A 17149-nucleotide genomic window follows, 5' to 3' on the forward strand; every position below is an offset into this window, starting at 1 on the left:
TTTGTACTTTCTGGACCTGAACATTGCACCTCTGTTGACAAGCCTGTGCTACACTCTGTCTGAATGAGGCGATACAGCTGGAACCTGCTGCAGCAGTACCTGCAGGCCCTGGAGACGGCGATCCAGATCTCGTGCCGGCATAACGTGCCCCTGCTCCCGGGCCGGACCCTGATCTTCTGCTCCGCCTACGCCAGTGAGAGCAGCAAGTGGCGTGGCGGGCAAGACTTCTGCCTTCCGGTTTCGCAGAAGGACCCAGAAGCAGAACAGGAAACTCCATCCAGTGTCACTGTGAGGGAGCCCCCCCCCCCCCCCCTTAGTCTTCCCTTACACTTGTCCCACTGAAAGTTTGAACAAACATTTGATTTGATTCAGGTATTAATGGCTGTTTGGGGCGCTGTTTGGCTCTTCGGGTTGGGATGCCGTGTCTGTGATCAGGAGGTTGCTGGTTCACATCCCAAGCTCAGCAGAGTGATGTCACTCTGGGGCCCTTGGGCAAGGCCCTTAACTTAAATTGCTCCAGGGACTGGCTGACAATGCTTTCTTAATTGTCTCTTGCTTTGGTCTTTTATAAATTAATGTAATTATATTTGATGCCGTTAATTTGTCCATAATGTGTGACTGTGTTTGTGACTGTGTTTGTGACTGTGTTTGACTGTGTTTGACTGTGTGCACCATGTATTGGATGCCATGCTCTCTGTGTTGCTTTGTATAGACTCAAGGTGACATAAACTCTTGGAAGATGTACAGTATGGGCTAGTTGACTTGACATAAGGGTGATGAATGTATGATTATCTGTTCTCCACTAGCCCCAGCAGATGGCAGTGTTGCTAGCATTAATGATAGCCCACCGCAGTGAGGATGCTCAACTGTATCTCGGGAGCTACAGCGGTCTTAAGGAGGTCAAACTCAAGTCTGACGTGCTTTTGGAGAACGTGCCGCATGTGATGGAGCAAATGGAGGTGAGGCTGGTTCTGATTCAGCTGCTGTCGCTTCTGCTGCAGCAGGTCCCTCATGCTTTCCTGTGAAGGTGAGCTGGAGATGCACACCCATGCCTTGCACTTACCTGGTCTTCCTTTTATTCTTGTCTTCCCCCTCCCTCATAGCTGGACCAGGATGATTTAGTTTCGACTCCAAATTTCTTTGCTGAGATGAAGGCACAGAAGACGAAGGTACTTTACGTTTAGAAGATGATGGCGTGTGGTGAATCTTCATCCTAATTCTATGGCTCCAAAAACCGATTAACACCCACCTGCTTCTAGCTGAGATGCTGGTTATTTGTACATGCAGAACTGTCGCTGCATTAGAACTGTGAAATACATAATGGCTATGTGACTGCATTCAAAAATTGGACTTTCAGCTGTTAAATTAGCTGTTTCATGTTATTTGCATTAGTCATCATTTCCCGTGTATGTTTTTACTGTTCTGTCATATTCCCTGCTTTTTAGGTAGACACGATAATATGCTTTGATGACGTTCCTGAAGTGTGCCAAAGTATTTCGAAATACGTTAGTCAAACGGACAATGACACCCTAGTTGTCAGCATGTATCTTAGAAAAAAGTAAGACTTTTTTCCCCTCTTCTCTTGATTTAGTGTGACCTTCCAGATGTTTGTCTTACTCTGATGTTCTTTGCTCTTCACGTGGCTCTTGTTTGCCTTTGGTGTTTTTGACTGTTGTTTTGATGTTTGGAGAAGCTTGCCAGGCCCCCCCTAGGGCTGACGTCCGCCAGTAACCCCTCCCTGCCTGTTTCAGGCCCACCGTCTGGACTGCGAGCAAAGAGCGAAACTGGATAAGCCTCCATGGATTCAGCGAACAGATCCTCAAGTAGGGGCCCTTTAACACCAGCCTGAAAGGTTCAGGGTGATGAAGTATCTGAAGTGTTTTAAGAAATAATCCTTTGTACTACACATGAATGCGGGTTGAGACAAGATATGTGACTTGATTTTAAAGCAATTAATTAGATTTACACTGGCAGTAATGCAATTGATTCTGTTGATATCTATATTTTAGCTGTTTTTTGCAGTGTTTGTGTCTTTGCTTTCTCATAAAATAGTTTGAAACATATACAAAAGTATTTGTCATTTTAAATATGAGGAATTATATACAGAACGTCTGTCCTGGACATTTAATGTAATGTTATATAAAGAGAAGTATATATGCAACATCTTTCCTGCAGTTTTCAGTGTCCTGCCGTTCTCTCTCTCCGCACTGGATGTTATTTACGTCCGTCTCCATCTTCTTCCAGGTTTGTGGCAGAAAGAGGCTCATCTCGGCTTCTGGACCACGTGGATCATATGGACAAGGTCCACAATGTGCCCCCGCCTGCGGACGGGCGAGATCGGGTTCGACGAGGCCCCACGCTCACCCCCATTCCCGCCACCCCAAAACTACGGTAAATTCCCTCCACACTTGGTCATTGTTCGCCTACCAGACCCACACGCGTCATCACTCATTTCTGATCGATATATGATTCCTCCGTCCTGGTTTAGGTGGCAAGGGGTGCGGGTGTTCGTGTCCTCCACTTTCCGGGACATGCACAGCGAGCGCGACGTGCTGGTCCGCAGCGTCTTCCCAGAGCTCCGGCGCAGGGCTGCCCCCTACGGCCTCTGGGTGCACGAGGTGGACCTGCGCTGGGGCGTGACGGAAGAGGAGGCCAGCCGCGCCGCCCAGCTCTGCCTGGCCGAGGTCTGCCGCAGCCAGCTGCTGCTGGGCGTTCTGGGAGAGCGGTATGGTGTGGTGCCCCCACGGCCGGCTCTGCCAGACCTGCCGCAGTACCGTTGGGTAAGACGCGGTGTGCTCGCTCTCGCCCTCTGCCTTTTAATCAAGCGAATTACAAGGGATTGAGCGACTAATGGGGAGAAACAGCCTACAGGTCTTTCACTTTCATTTTCACTTTCAAATCTATTTATTATGAATCCTCATGTTACTGAAGCCAACCGGCTGCACATTCAGCTTGTAGTCCTGTATCAGACAGAATCGTTTTATCATATAGAGCAGTACTGGTTAGTTGCGAAACTGCATTGTAAATAGTGCTAGTTTTGTTTTAAATGACGATATTTTTATTGTTTTAAAATGATCTTTAATATCTCTTTTGCATCGCATCCTTTCTCGGTGTGACTATGGCATGTGTGCCCGCTGTGATGTCGCAATATACATGCGATATGCAGTAATGTGTCAGCTAGAAAAGACGTCTGACCATTTCTGTGCATATTATTGTTCAAAGCATCATGAGGTAACTAATATTATTCCCTTATGGGAACATCTGGGGTGTAGAATATTAGCTGTGTTTCTGCCTCCTGCATCCCCCAAAGATCCGCAGGTTTCCTTGACGAATGCTCCGGTAAGTTCCGCCGCCGGCGGCCCGGGAATTGCCCGGCAGCATTCCATCTGTGTCATGTGACTCCTCCTCTTCTCGCTTTGGGAATGCAAAATACGCTCTGTGAATGATACACATTCATCTTTCTCGTTCATCACTCTCTTTCTGGGTATGTTGTTCTTTTTTTTCCCTCAGCTGGAGTCCACCTCGCCTGGGCTGTCCATCACCGAAATGGAGATCCGTCAGTTCGAGTCCCTCCACTCGGACTCTGCTCAGACTCGCATGCTATTCTACTTCCGGTCCCCACACATTTCCAAGTGCGTAGCATTTTGCAGTTTTCCACTTGTATGCGCCCTTCTCCAGGTCAGATATGCCAGTCAGATGTCCGGAGTTTGTGGTTTGTTTTTTAACAAGGCATCGACCCCAGGCACACATAGAGATTATGTAACTACAAGGAAAGAGATGGAGTGCCGTGACAGATGACCTGGCCCCCACAATTCCCTGACCAAAACCCTACAGAGCTGGTTTGGGATGAGGTGGAGCGTAGAGTAAGGGCAAACTGTGGAACCTCCTTCAGGCCTGTTGGAGAAGCATTCCATCTGGAAGCTGATTGAAAGAATGCTGGTAGACTGCAGTGCTTGTTGAAGCAAAAGGGGGCAAGTTTGAAGAGTCTAAAGTTTGAGAAGGTTCTGAGATGTTGACATGTGTACATCGGCATAAAGAACACAGCTGACATCTTCAGCGGTTCCTCCTAAATTTGCTCTGTGTCGGTGTGTGTTTTTTTCCCTCAGGTCCGTCCCTGTGGCATGGCGGGCCGAATTTGCTGCAGAGTCCAGTGAGGCTGAATCCAAAATGTCAGACCTTAAAAGCAGAATACTCTCTAAAGGAATAAAAGTGACCACGGAGTAAGATCGCGTTCGTGAATTTGGTGTGAAGCCCAATTTTAAAAACAGGGCAAATTTTTAATTTGATGGTCATGGATACAGCAGGTGGTTAATCGACTATTTAATCCTCATGATGATAGTTTATTCTTTCTATTTATCCATCTTCCATTATCACAAGATCGGTTTTTGGGGGCAGCGTATGCAGCAGTTAGCTGAAAAATTGCCTGCTTTTTTTTTTGCTTCAGAAAGTTAATTTGTGCATCTTTGCATGTTCTTACTTATGTTTGTGTTGGTAAAGGAGTGAAACAGCAGCTATTTCGGCATTCAGATCTTCCTCTAAGCATGATCTGCTTTGTTTACCAGCTGGCTCTTTTTCTTTCGTTAGCTAATTTTATATGTCATTCTTGTCTGTCTTGTTCTCTGCGCCTTCGCTTGTCTTTGCCTCAGTTACCCTTGTGAATGGGCTGGTGTTCAGGATGGAAAACCCCATCTGAAGGGTCTGGAGGAGTTTGAGAGGGCGGTGGTTGAAGACCTGTGGCAAGCTTTGCTGAGGCTCTACGTTGAGGTGGGACAATCTGGGGTGGACTGTCATGGCAGCTGTGTGGGCTCAGGCCATGCCCAAGCGTTCTTCAGATCTGGGGCCTGTATTGTGAAGCAGGATTTTTTGCTTCGCTGGATAACTTGCCAGATTTAAGGTAGTCGGCACTAAATGTAAGTGAATGACAATGAAGTCCGTTTAAACTAGGGAACCTTAAATCCGCCAAGTTTTCCAGCCAAGAAATCCAGCTTCATGATATAGGCCCCTGGTCTTGAATGTAGAAACGCCTTTGGGGCACTAACGCTCTGCTAAAGTAATAAGCATTTTCAGGGAATGAGAAGCGTCTGTTTTCACAGGATGTGGACGAAATGGCCCCCATGTCGGAGGTCTCAGAGCAGGAGTCCTATCAGGAGGCCCAGCAGAGGCAGTGTCATGGGCGGGGCAAGCTGGTCGCCGCGGCAATATCAAACGTTCAGGAAGCTCAGGGCAGAGGTGGCTGGGGGCTGGTGCTAGTGGAAGGAGGTCCAGGAGATGGAAAGACTGTGTTTATGGTAAATACATCTGTTAGATCCACAATAGTAATTTGAATCAAAGAATGACTGAACGTTCCCAGAAGCACAAATGAGTCTTTTAAAATCCTTTCCTCCTGTTTAATGTACTCACACCCTCATATTTCCCGTCTTTCTCACTATTTTCATAGTCATTTTATTCTTACGTATATCTTAAGTTTATTGTTATTTATTCTTGTGTTTTTGACTGCTTTGATTGTTCCCTTTGTATTGCACATTTCGTCATGCACAATCCACGACACAGAAAGGCATTTTACAGCACAGTGATGCTAGTAAAACATTGTGTATGTGACAAATAAAACTTGAAAATGGAAATGCATTAACTAATCCCTTTAATCCCCTTTATTTATACCTGTACGTTTCAAACAGGCTGCATTGGCTGATGCCCTGAGGACTAGCCAATCCAAAGAAGGCTCTGAATGTGATGTAATTTCCTATTTCACTGCTGCCAGCCCGACCGCTTACAAAGTAGAGCAGTTACTGCGCTGCCTCATCTGTTGCCTGAGGAAGAGGTTGGGAAAGCATGACGATGAGGTTTCGCTCCGTACTAATTATAAGTACGTCCAGTCATCGGAGGTCAAACATTCCCCAGTGATGATATTTTTCATGCTATGTGTTCTTAAATCAACAGAAAAATTAGAGTTTTTTTTTCAGCGTGTATTACGTATTCAGATGATGGCAAGTTTGATAAAAAGATTTCTTTTGCATTATACAGTCAGATCAGGTATTATTTTGTATTATGATTAAGAGTTTTCAGTCACTACGTTTCCTCTTTTTGCTGTAGAGGCCTGTTGACGGAATTCCACTCTCTGCTTGGTACGTTTGACCATGCCAAGAGTAGCCAAACACTTGCCTTGCTGATCGATGGGGCGGACTTAGTTCAAGATGCCAGAGGGCAGCTAGTATCTGATTGGATACCGCTGTGCCTCCCTCAGGTACTGTGAATTCATGGCGAAGCCAGTGCTTTCTGTGTGCCTACTGCATACCTGACCCTGCCGTTGTTCCTTTTGCTGGTTGCTTCCGCAGGGCGTGTCTGTCGTATTGAGCGTCACATCAAACTCGGTCCTCCGGGAATCCCTGGCCAAGAAGAAGGGGACCATCCTGTTTCCCATGGGACACCTGTCTCTACTTGATAAAAAGGAGATTGTTCAGAAAGAGCTGGCTGTGTATGGGAAGAAGCTTAGCGGGGCGGCTTTTAATAACCAGGTCCGTTCAGATATTATATGTATAATGTCAAAGTGTGTTGGCTTCCGTGTTTCTCTTTGCCTTTCTCTACTGCATCGTTGTTTTTTTTTTTGCATACAGCTGCAGACCCTGTTGATGAAGAAAGGATCCATCAGTCCGTTATACCTGCATCTCGCCTGTGAGGAGCTGAGGAGCTTCGCTGTCTTTGAAAAGGTCAGAGTCCGAAGGGCAGTGGGGTCACATGGTACAGTCAGTCCGGTCACGTGACCCTTTACGATTCGCATCCCCCCCGAAGCGGAGTAGAATGAGCTGTCGCTGTGTTTGCAGATGAAGGAGAGCCTGCAGTCTCTTCCTCAGTCGCTGAGCGCGCTTGCTCGACATTGTCTTTCCCGGATGGAGTCCCAGTACAGAGGAGTGGGACTGGCCTGGACCATGGGGGCTCTGGCCGTCAGCAGCACAGGTGGACCAGAGATCACTGGCACACTGCACTCCCAGCATGCAACACTCCCTGAAGCACACATGTGCACACACAGATACTTTATCATAACTCAGTGTTTCCCAAACCAGTCTTTGGGGACCCCTAGGCAGTCTGGCGGGGGGGGGGGAGCGGAGCTGGGGAGACGGGGGGGGGTCTAGGGGTCTCTGGGGACTGGATTCAGAAACACTGTCATAACCCATATATTAGGCAAGGCAGTTTTTATTTAAATTGCACAATTTCATACACAAAGGCAATTCAAAGTGTTTTACAGGAATAAAAAAATGCAAGTTAAAAAATGTAAATAAGGCTTAATAAGGCTTAACTTAAAATACAATGCAGAGGTTAAAGGAGTAGAATTGAACTGAGGAGTGTTCTTTACAAAATAGAATAAATAAAGGTTAAGAACAATAAAACAATATTGCACAAAAATAATTGCACAGCATGCAAACCCATAATCACATGCAGTGCAGTTGAGTAACATACTGATTGATCTTTTTTTTTTATAACTAAGTCCTTTGCAGGAGAACATCCGAATATCAGTGTTTCATTGGCTGGTTCTCATTGCTCTGTTCCAGGCCTGAGGGAGGGAGACCTGCATGCCCTACTGAGCATGTGCAGTGAGCTGTCGACAGGAAGTGAGCCGGTCACATGGGGCAGAATGCTTCACCTGGCCAGGAAGCCACAGCAGCCCCTGCCCATGGCCGTCTTCTCTCAGCTATTCCGGACTTTACAGAGGTACGGCTATGTGATTACAAACAGCATCCAAGCAGTCGATCGGAGGAGTATTGCGTCAAGTAACCAAAGTGTCCATTGATTAATATTTACGAAAGCTTTGATGTTAATTCTGCTGCAGTCTGATTGGCCAGTCCCTCTGCCAAGGGCCAGACGACCGGCTCACATTGTCCAATCCGGAGATCAGATTGGCCTTCGAGGACCTCTTTCTGTCAAAAGAGGTTGACAGGTCCAGAGCTCACAGCTTACTGGCAGGTGAGGGAATTTAGTGTTACAGTATATCTGTCAACCTAGACACATTAGATTAGCACATTTACCCGCACATTCCGGAATTAAACAGCCATTATACAGATGTGTTCCTGATGTTTGTCATTCCCAGCACACCTCTGGGCGCTCTCTGACCCGCACGGGACGGACACCTTCCTGTACGGTGATGTGGATGCTCTTGACCACCTGCTTCCCCATTTGGTTGGTGACCTCACCTGTCATCCTTGCACCCTTGATATCCCACATCTCAGCCTCTGCATCATTTTGACCTTGACCTCAACCTTGGCTGCTGCAAACCTCAAAAATTTGCCCAACGCCGAGTGCCGGTTAATCGTCCCGCGTCTCCCCTTCCTACTTCAGGTGAGCGGTGGCCACCGGGAGGCGCTGCGGTCCCTGCTCTCCAACTTCGACTTCCTGTATGCCAACGTGCGGCACGGTCACCTACACCAGCTGCTGGAGACGTACAGAGAGTTCGGTGAGCAGGCCCTCTGTGCCGTGATGAATTTTCTACAACAGCCCAGGATAATAATCACATGCCTTTATTATCATATAACTGCAGCATTAACGCAGGGAGGTGAGGGCAGTGACTCAGAAATGACAGCAGAGTCGCGTGAATACAGTGAATTCTCAGGTATGTTTTATTAATTCTCCAGAAAGACATGTGTGTGCATAAAAGTTCATGCATGATTGCTGCTTCAGGAGTTCTGAAAAATGTTGTACAAGGTGTGGACGGATTATAATGCTTTCTGCTCAACCTGATTCTTGCTGATAATCAGCATCTCTTTTATTATTGTTAAACCCTTTGGAATTACCTGGATGAAATGAAATGCTCCTGAAATGTGATTTGACCAAAGTCATAAATACGGTCTTATTTAACAAATAACACATAACCGATTCTTAGTTGTAGATTGAAGAACTTGCTTTCAAAGACCTTCTGCAGTTGACCTTTTTGGTTCCCATGGCAGCCGTTGTCCCTGGCAACCTGGAAGCGTGCCACGACTTCCTGCTGCGCAACGCGGCCCTCCTGTCCCGGTGGCCGGCCCTCTTCCTGCAGGGGGCGCTAAATGAGCCGACAGGCGGAGCTCCCAACGTTTGGGCCGAAGGCGTCTTGAGAAGGGGGCGTCGGCAAGCGGGCGGAGGGATGCGTGTGATGAGGTGGCGGAACAAACCGGAACATCTGCAGAGAGAGACCAGGTGAGTGACGCCACTGCGGAGCGCATGTAACACGTGTAATTAGCGGTTTTAGTCACCTAAAAAGTCCCTGGTCCCTCTCGGCTGGGGACTTTCGTAGCTCCTGGCCACTTTGATGTCTCACTTTCACACCACACATCAGGAACCGGGACCTTTATGCTAAATAGCCATGAGAGGCGCAAGAAGTTTGCAGGTTAAACTTCACATATAATTTCATACGAAACTACCTGGCCACACCAAAACAACGGAGGATAAATATGCCGTTTTGTTAATTATTTGTTAGTTATCAGGGGGATTGAACGCAATGAAAATGGGACACAGCCTGTTATTTATATTTTACTTGTATGACTGGTTAGCGCTGCTGCCTCTCAGCGAGAAGGTCCTGGGTTTGGTTCCGGGTCTTTTCTGTGTGGAGTTTGCACGCCCTCCTGGTGCTCGCCTGGGTTTCTGCTGGGGGCTCTGGGTTCCTCCCATGGTCCAAAAGTGTACATGATGGGTTAATTGACGACTCCACGTTGGCCCTGTAATTATGTGTGTGCCCTGCGGTGTGTGGGCACCTGCCCAGGGTTGGTTCTCGCCTGCAACCATTGTTCCCAGGATAGGCTCCGGTCCCCCCTGCAACCCCAGTTGGGATTAAGCGGTTACGGTGATGCATGGATGGACACGCGACATGATTCTTAGTAAATGTGGCCAGCTGTTTGATCTTTCGTATTTCACAGAATTTAAAAAATGTGTAACGTTATCCCGCTAATGAGTGCTGACTAGTTTCAATGCTGACACCAGAGATATTACACAAAAGTATATTGGTTGCTGTTACGCCCCAACCCTAGACTGGGGTTCGTAACAGAAATTGCGATGGAATTTTGCAGAAATGCGAAAACGTGAGTAAAACATGTATGTATTGATGCATTAAATATAATTGAAGTACAAAAATAGCTCCATCTGTGCTCTCTTGTGCACTTCCATGTAATTTTGTTACCACCGGTACTTCTGGTGAACCAGTCAGCAAGATATCAGTTCCCAGTAGCTTATATTTCAAGGAAAAGTGTCGAGTTTGGAGTAGGTACTAAAAAAAGGTTCTGGAACTGCAATCAGGTTGAGTTCCTGCGGTGTGAATATGACAAAAGTTCCTGGTTCCAGGAAAAGTTTCTGGTTCCAGAAAAGTTCCAGCAGTGTGAAAACGCCTTATATATGTCTGCATGATGATGATGATGATGATGATGATGGTGATGAAGAATATTATCACGGTATTATTAATTCAGTTGCTACTCAGGATTTGCACTTTCTGGTGTATTTAACATCATTGCTTTTTCATAATGAGCACTTTCTGCCTTATTTACACACTTGTGCATAGACACACGCATGCATACACTCCCTCTACTCATATTCCCACAGTCAGCTGCTGTCCACTTTCCTGTCCAAGCCCACCTGTGTGGCCGTGAGTCCCTCCGCCACGGTCGTGGCTGTGGGCGCTGCACAGGGCTCTCTCTACGTCCTTGACTCGGAGACAGCACAGGTAAGACTGTGACTCCACATCTCTCACCCAGACAAATCCTATCTTCCAGTGGCAGAATGATGGGGGTCTAAAACGAAGGATGAACGACATGTTTGAACTGTATCCTGCCTAATGGCGCTCACAGGAATTGAGGTGGCTTTTCAGCAGTGGTGATGGCATTTCCAGCTGCATCTTCCTGGATGAGAGGCTCCTGGGTTCCACCACTTTCGATGGACAGATAGAAATATGGGACATTACCAGCGGCTGTAGGTAGGAGTGAACAGCCGAAAAATTGTGAATAAACAGCGTGCAAAAACACCAGCAGTCTGTGTCTCTGGTTTAGTAATCTACCGCAGTAATTAATATTTTGAACTGCCTTTTTGTCTTTCAAGGGTTGTCCATGTTGATGCACACTCCCACTGGATTACAGGAAGTGATGTCAGTGCAGACAAGAAACACTTTGCCACAGTCTCTTTGGATTTAAACCTTAAGGTTAGGCTCACAGGAACAGTTCTTTGGATGCCCCGTGAAATTTCTTTTACAAAATATGTCCTGCAAGTTGCTTTTTTAAGATAACAGCAAAAGTGTTATGTTTAACCTCCTAGTCATTTGTCTTGTGCCTTGTCCCAATGCGCGTTGCTCCAGGTGTGGACATGTCAAACAGGAAAACTCGCTGCCACGCTCACAAACCCCTCTCCGCTGAACTGTGTAACCTTCCACTCCGAGGGACAGATTCTGGCAGTCGGGGGCTGGGATGGGGGGGTGCGTCTGTGGAACTGGCTCACTGGGGAGATCACTGCTGTAAGTCTTTGGGAGGGGGGGGTGGGCATCATAAGATATGACATCCTGTGACATGTGCATATTACATGTACTTTATTATGTACAATATACAGTGGAATTGTGTGAGGCCACCCTGTTAACTGAGTTGTATTTTCTGTGCTGTTTTCAGCTTCCTCAACCTGTACTATTCATTCTCTCTTCCTGAACCCATGTCTCTGTTCTTGCTTTTCTTCCAGACACTGTCCGGCCACCAACAGTCTGTGCGAACTCTGTGCTTCTCTCCCAGCACGGCCCACCTCTCCTCCGGATCCCTGTCTGGGGAAGTGCGGATGTGGTCCCTCCCATCCAACGCTTGTGTGGGCTGCTACCAGGCTCACCGGGGATCGACGGAGGTGCTCAGCTTTGTGCAGGAGGGGCGGATGCTGCTCAGTGGGGGAGCTGACAGCATGGTGAGATAAACGGGGACCCGAAAAACTAATTATGGCGAACTGTGTCCTTTACTGTGGTCTATGTGGAAAGGTAGCAGCCTCTTTACTGTGGTCTATGTGGAAAGGTAGCAGCCTCTTTACTGTGGTCTATGTGGAAAGGTAGCAGCCTCTTTACTGTGGTCTATGTGGAAAGGTAGCAGCCTCTTTACTGTGGTCTATGTGGAAAGGTAGCAGCCTCTTTACTGTGGTCTATGTGGAAAGGTAGCAGCCTCTTTACTGCGGCCTATGTGGAAAGGTAGCAGCCTCTTTACTGTGGTCTATGTGGAAAGGTAGCAGCCTCTTTACTGCGGTCTATGTGGAAAGGTAGCAGCCTCTTTACTGCGGTCTATGTGGAAAGGTAGCAGCCTCTTTACTGTGGTCTATGTGGAAAGGTAGCAGCCTCTTTACTGCGGTCTATGTGGAAAGGTAGCAGCCTCTTTACTGCGGTCTATGTGGAAAGGTAGCAGCCTCTTTACTGTGGTCTATGTGGAAAGGTAGCAGCCTCTTTACTGCGGCCTATGTGGAAAGGTAGCAGCCTCTTTACTGCGGCCTATGTGGAAAGGTAGCAGCCTCTTTACTGCGGTCTATGTGGAAAGGTAGCAGCCTTTAAACGGTCTCCCGCTTCTCACAGGTCCAGCTTTGGTCAGGGGTTCTTGGAAGGTTCCTGTGTCAGCTCGGAGAAGAAAAGGTTGGAATCGTGTCCAGCTCTAGTCCCAGTTTTGATCCTTATCCATTACCGATAACAAACTTTTGAAGTGTTTACTGATCCGCATAAATCTTTTTCTCCTGCAGACGAGTTCCGATCACTCCACACTGTCCGAATCCCAAGCCCTTTGTTTGTCCGCTGCTGGGGGTCATGTGGCTGTAGGTTACCATGGCAATGGCCTAAAGTTGTTTTTGGAGGAGTCGGGTATGTTTGTGTCACTGTGCGTCCTATAGTGAGGATTTCTCAGTGTCATCGGTCAGAAGCGCAGATTTTGCCGCAACTGTAGCATAATACTGATCGTCCATACAGGTGAGATGCTTTGGACCAGTGAGAAATTCAGCGAGTCTGTGCAGTGCCTTGCGTGGATCGGGACCCAAAAGGAGGCGGAGCTTTTGGTTACAGGGGGTGGAGACAAACTGATGAGGATGTGGAAGCGGATGGAGGCCAGTCTGGAGCTGCAAGGCTGTTTTGGGACACAGCAGGGAGCCGTCGTTGCCATGGCGCAGTCCCCGTCCCTCCTGGCTTCTGCCTCAGGTGACGGCTCAGTCCAGACAGTAACTGAAGAAACCCAACAACATCTCTGACGTCCCGTCACACAAAGCTTAGTGATAATGAATGAAAATGAACACCTCTCTGTCTTTGATTTATTCTTCCTATCTCAGAGGACTTCACCATTGCTCTGTGGTCATTGGGCGATTTGGCTGAGAATCCCTCCAGTCCCAGTGTTGTATCTCTCCTGCGAGGGCACCAAGGGGGGGTCACATGTCTCAGCTTCAGCCCCAGTGGGGATAAGCTTCTGTCAGGAGGCAAAGACCAGGTATGGAGATGAAAACTGTTAATGATGATGGTGGCAATGATGGTGATGATGGTGATGATTATGGTTGTGATGATCTTGATGATGTTGGTGATTGTTGTGATGGTGATAGTTATGATGGTGGTGATCGATGGTGATAATGGTGGTGATGGCTGTGATGGTGATGTTCATGGTGGTGGTGGTGATAATGATGATAGTGATGATGAAGATGATCTGTACCTTTCTGTTTCAGGCTCTCCTGGTTTGGGACGTTGATTCCCCCCATCCCACTCTCTCCCAGTCCTTACTGCACTGTCATGGGGACTGGATCACTGGCTGTGCCTGGACCGCGGACCATGTGGTGAGGTTTGATGGATGATCTGGCCCAGCCTACTCACTCATGCAAGCCAGTGGCTCCTCTTTTCTCTTACTCAGTTCAGTTCAGATGCATATGTGCTTAGAATAAAAGTATAACATGAAGAAACATGATGCAGATATCCATCCCTGGTGAGTGGGATCGTCATGCGCTGGACGTCTGACAGTTTTACCGTATTTCCCACCGCGTGCTTATTCAGATAGATAAGGAAGCAGATAATGAGGCACAGTAATCCCACCATCACGGGCTTGAAGCTGCATTTCTCAACATCGCTGAGTCCTCTCACCCTCTCCCCTTTCTGAGCAGGCGAGCTGCTCTGTGGACTGCAGGGTGCGTCTGTGGGACCTAACGAGGGGTCAGTCAGTGCGGGAATTTCTGGGGAGCGTGTCCCTGACTTCGGTCTGCAGTGTGGTGAGTTCCTCACGCGAGGGCATCCCCACGTGCAAGGCCATGCCGCCGCCGGCCAGCTGCCATATTGATCGCGTCGGCTTTGACCGGTTCCAGGGACAGTTCATAATGGCGGCATCCAGTGGCGGCGAGCTACTGCTGTGGAACTGGAAGTCGGGGGTGGAGGTTACCCGGATCCCCGCGCACCATTCGAAAATCCATCAGTGCGGCGTGCTGCATTCCACTGGTATTCCACTGCATTCCACCAGTGATGTGCACACAGTGTCAAACACTTAGTCATTAAATCTAACTTGAACCAACTGTGCACCAGCTTCTTGCGCGACATCGAACTTGGTCGACAAATTTTTGTGGTCGCCCTCTGATGAACAGATACTGGTGTGGATCACGAGGTCAAGGAGGAGGATTTGCTTGTTGCCACGGCATCAGAAGACGGGACAGTGAAACTATGGCAGCCTTTTCAGGCAGGTTCCAGTGTACTGCGTTGTTTATCTTTGTCTGGACCCTTGCAGTGTTTTAATTACTGCCTCTGTCCTCCATGTGTCATGCTAACTGCTGATACGTATAATATTAATGAATATGTGATAACAGCTACGATTACTGACTGAATGGCTTCGCTGTGGGTAGGTGCAACATCACGGCACTCTTACGGGTCACAGCCGAGGTGTTCAGGGTGCAGCCAGAATGCTGGATGGGGTCCAAGCAGTGCTAACCATTTCTGAAGATTGTTCTCTAAGGTCCTGGGCCCTGGACATAGCAGCGGGTGAGCAATACGCTGGTAATCGTTCACTTTCCTTGAAGTGGAGTCACTGACATTTGGCTGATGTTCATACTTTTTGTGACCTTAGCTGTGAGTTGTTACATCTGTGGTACGTCATGGTAATGTCCAGCGTTTTGCTGCTTACATGCAGAGAACTCCGCCGACAAGAACGGGGCTGTTGTGGGTCTGTGTCTGTCCCCCTGCGGTCGCCTGGTGTTGCTGGGTTTCGACACCGGCAGAGTGGCGCTGTGGCACGAGAACACTCTGCTGTGCCGCAGACGGGTAACTTTTCAGCAATACTGCTCTCATCCTCGGAGTAATTCACCATGCGCAGTGTCACCGGAGTCCCTTATACATGGTCTGGTGTGTAGCTTAGCAGGTTGGGTAGTTGTGCTTATACACAATAGGTGATGGGTTTGAATCCCAGGGCTGGCAGAGTGATCGTATCACTATTGAACCCTTGAATGTGTGAATGAGTGAGTGAATGAGACACTTTTCAAGACACTCAAAGCGGTTTACAGAACCAATGGGGAGCCACTTGAGCCACCACCACTGTGTGGCCCCCACCTGGGTGATGCGACGGCAGCCAATCTGTGCCAGTCACTCATCACACAGTAGCTAAAGTGGTTAAGAGGCAGGAGGGAATTCACCAGTTAGACACAGGGGGTGATTAGGAGGCCCGATTTGATAGGGCCACAGCAGGCAGTTTTAGGCAGGGCATCACTGTACCACCCCTGCTCCTTCGAAAGATGCCCGGGGATACTTTAAGACCTCAGCAAGGCCCTTACCCCCATCTGTCCTTGGGGTTCAGGATGCTGGAAATAAATGTGAATGTGAGCCCACTGGATGTTTGGAAATGTTTTATGTGAGGTGTAGTTACTCTTTTGTTTCCTACATTGGGGTATATTTTACTGGTTTGTATGCGGAATATATGACAGTGACTTGTTGCAGTTTTGTCTTCACGGTTCTTCTTATGGCTCTCTGTCATTCAGGGACGTCTCAGTTCTTTGAACGCTTGTATTTCACCCCGCTGCCTTCATCAGGTAACGGACCACATGCTGCTGGCGATGACGTTCATGACGGAGGAGAAGTTTGCCGTGAGCTCTCTGGACGGCTCGGTCTCTGTGTGGAGAGTGGACTGGAATCCCCAGCTCAGCTCGGCAAGGTAAACCTTTGGGTTGACTCGGAACACGGTTTGGCCTGATCGCAAACATTGAAGTCTGTCTTCTGACCCCCCCCCCCTCCACTTATTCTTACCCAGGATGTGTCAGGCGTCCACTGTCCAGTTAAGCAGCCCTGCACTGAGTTTATTCGGCAGCGATGTGCTGGTGTGCATCTGTCTGGATGACGGTGTCCATGGTGTCCATGGCGATGAGACGCTGGAGCAGTTCTATTTTGGGTAAGCTGCCCCAAAATGCACCGGCCACTTCCACAGGCAGCTCCCTGGAGATGGTTAGACCCTATGGTTGCTGACAACGCCCGGTGAATACCCGGATCTTCAGAATCAGCCATGGCTCATCCCAGCGCCTACAGACCTGGGTATCGACCGCAGTCAAACCAGGATTTAAGTGAACAGTTGGTCTGTCTCCAGCATTGGCTTCTCCTGTTAAATTACTCACTCTTCCCAATATATCCGTCATTCTGGGGCAGTTGAAGACCCAGGCCAAGACGTGAGATTGATCGTGATCACAAAAATAATTCCTTGGCAGCCATAGTGACAGTCTGAAACATTTTGCTTCTTTGTTTTGAACCATCAATCTTCTTGTCGCCTCTTCACCTACTGTGTGCGTGTGCGGGTGCGCGCTGCCTATGCAACCTAATGGGTGGTACTGATAAACTTACAGAACTGAGAGCAGCTTTTCCTGGAATCATAGCACGTCTCACAGTAACCGCCTTGACTGTTTCTGTACTCAGTAGCTGGATACACGGCAACCATGTTCTCTGTACAAAAGCCAACAATGTGATGAGCGCCTGGATTCTGACGGAGAGTTCTAATTCCCCCGGGCTGAGCTTTTTGGTAAGTTCCTCCTCTTCCTTTGCATATAGTTGGTCTCATCCATCCAAATGTGTGACTGTAAGCTTACTGTAGGGATGAGCGTGTGCTTCCCAAACGAGCTTGATGAGCCGAATGGCCTCCTTTCGTTTGTAAATTTCTTATGTTCTTAAGTTTTTTGCAAGTCTGTAAATCAAGCTCTGAAACATCTGCAT

At 48.1% G+C, this 17149-nt stretch overlaps 1 protein-coding gene across 4 annotated transcripts in view; it reads left to right on the plus strand.

Moving 5' to 3' along the window:
• Positions 1 to 17149, plus strand: part of tep1 (telomerase-associated protein 1) — a 28257-nt gene that overhangs the window by 8259 nt on the left and 2849 nt on the right. For 3 of the 4 annotated variants that reach the window (XM_072711113.1, XM_023832562.2, XM_023832565.2), the window contains 40 exons: positions 69 to 288; positions 807 to 959; positions 1104 to 1169; positions 1446 to 1558; positions 1752 to 1823; positions 2245 to 2391; positions 2489 to 2780; positions 3511 to 3632; positions 4107 to 4220; positions 4647 to 4764; positions 5094 to 5288; positions 5676 to 5863; positions 6091 to 6241; positions 6333 to 6512; positions 6612 to 6704; positions 6819 to 6951; positions 7545 to 7704; positions 7823 to 7956; positions 8081 to 8169; positions 8329 to 8443; positions 8528 to 8599; positions 8934 to 9162; positions 10555 to 10675; positions 10800 to 10924; positions 11047 to 11146; positions 11300 to 11455; positions 11671 to 11883; positions 12533 to 12589; positions 12694 to 12811; positions 12917 to 13141; positions 13270 to 13424; positions 13654 to 13761; positions 14083 to 14187; positions 14281 to 14410; positions 14554 to 14645; positions 14809 to 14944; positions 15093 to 15223; positions 15985 to 16106; positions 16203 to 16340; positions 16856 to 16958. In XM_072711113.1, coding sequence (XP_072567214.1) covers positions 69 to 288; positions 807 to 959; positions 1104 to 1169; positions 1446 to 1558; positions 1752 to 1823; positions 2245 to 2391; positions 2489 to 2780; positions 3511 to 3632; positions 4107 to 4220; positions 4647 to 4764; positions 5094 to 5288; positions 5676 to 5863; positions 6091 to 6241; positions 6333 to 6512; positions 6612 to 6704; positions 6819 to 6951; positions 7545 to 7704; positions 7823 to 7956; positions 8081 to 8169; positions 8329 to 8443; positions 8528 to 8599; positions 8934 to 9162; positions 10555 to 10675; positions 10800 to 10924; positions 11047 to 11146; positions 11300 to 11455; positions 11671 to 11883; positions 12533 to 12589; positions 12694 to 12811; positions 12917 to 13141; positions 13270 to 13424; positions 13654 to 13761; positions 14083 to 14187; positions 14281 to 14410; positions 14554 to 14645; positions 14809 to 14944; positions 15093 to 15223; positions 15985 to 16106; positions 16203 to 16340; positions 16856 to 16958 — 5491 coding nt within the window. The remainder of the gene's footprint in view (positions 1 to 68; positions 289 to 806; positions 960 to 1103; positions 1170 to 1445; positions 1559 to 1751; positions 1824 to 2244; positions 2392 to 2488; positions 2781 to 3510; positions 3633 to 4106; positions 4221 to 4646; positions 4765 to 5093; positions 5289 to 5675; positions 5864 to 6090; positions 6242 to 6332; positions 6513 to 6611; positions 6705 to 6818; positions 6952 to 7544; positions 7705 to 7822; positions 7957 to 8080; positions 8170 to 8328; positions 8444 to 8527; positions 8600 to 8933; positions 9163 to 10554; positions 10676 to 10799; positions 10925 to 11046; positions 11147 to 11299; positions 11456 to 11670; positions 11884 to 12532; positions 12590 to 12693; positions 12812 to 12916; positions 13142 to 13269; positions 13425 to 13653; positions 13762 to 14082; positions 14188 to 14280; positions 14411 to 14553; positions 14646 to 14808; positions 14945 to 15092; positions 15224 to 15984; positions 16107 to 16202; positions 16341 to 16855; positions 16959 to 17149) is intronic. The other variant, XM_023832564.2, reaches the window with a different exon arrangement.

The sequence above is a fragment of the Paramormyrops kingsleyae genome, chromosome 4 (genome assembly GCF_048594095.1).
Source record: "Paramormyrops kingsleyae isolate MSU_618 chromosome 4, PKINGS_0.4, whole genome shotgun sequence".
NCBI classification, from domain to species: domain Eukaryota; kingdom Metazoa; phylum Chordata; class Actinopteri; order Osteoglossiformes; family Mormyridae; genus Paramormyrops; species Paramormyrops kingsleyae.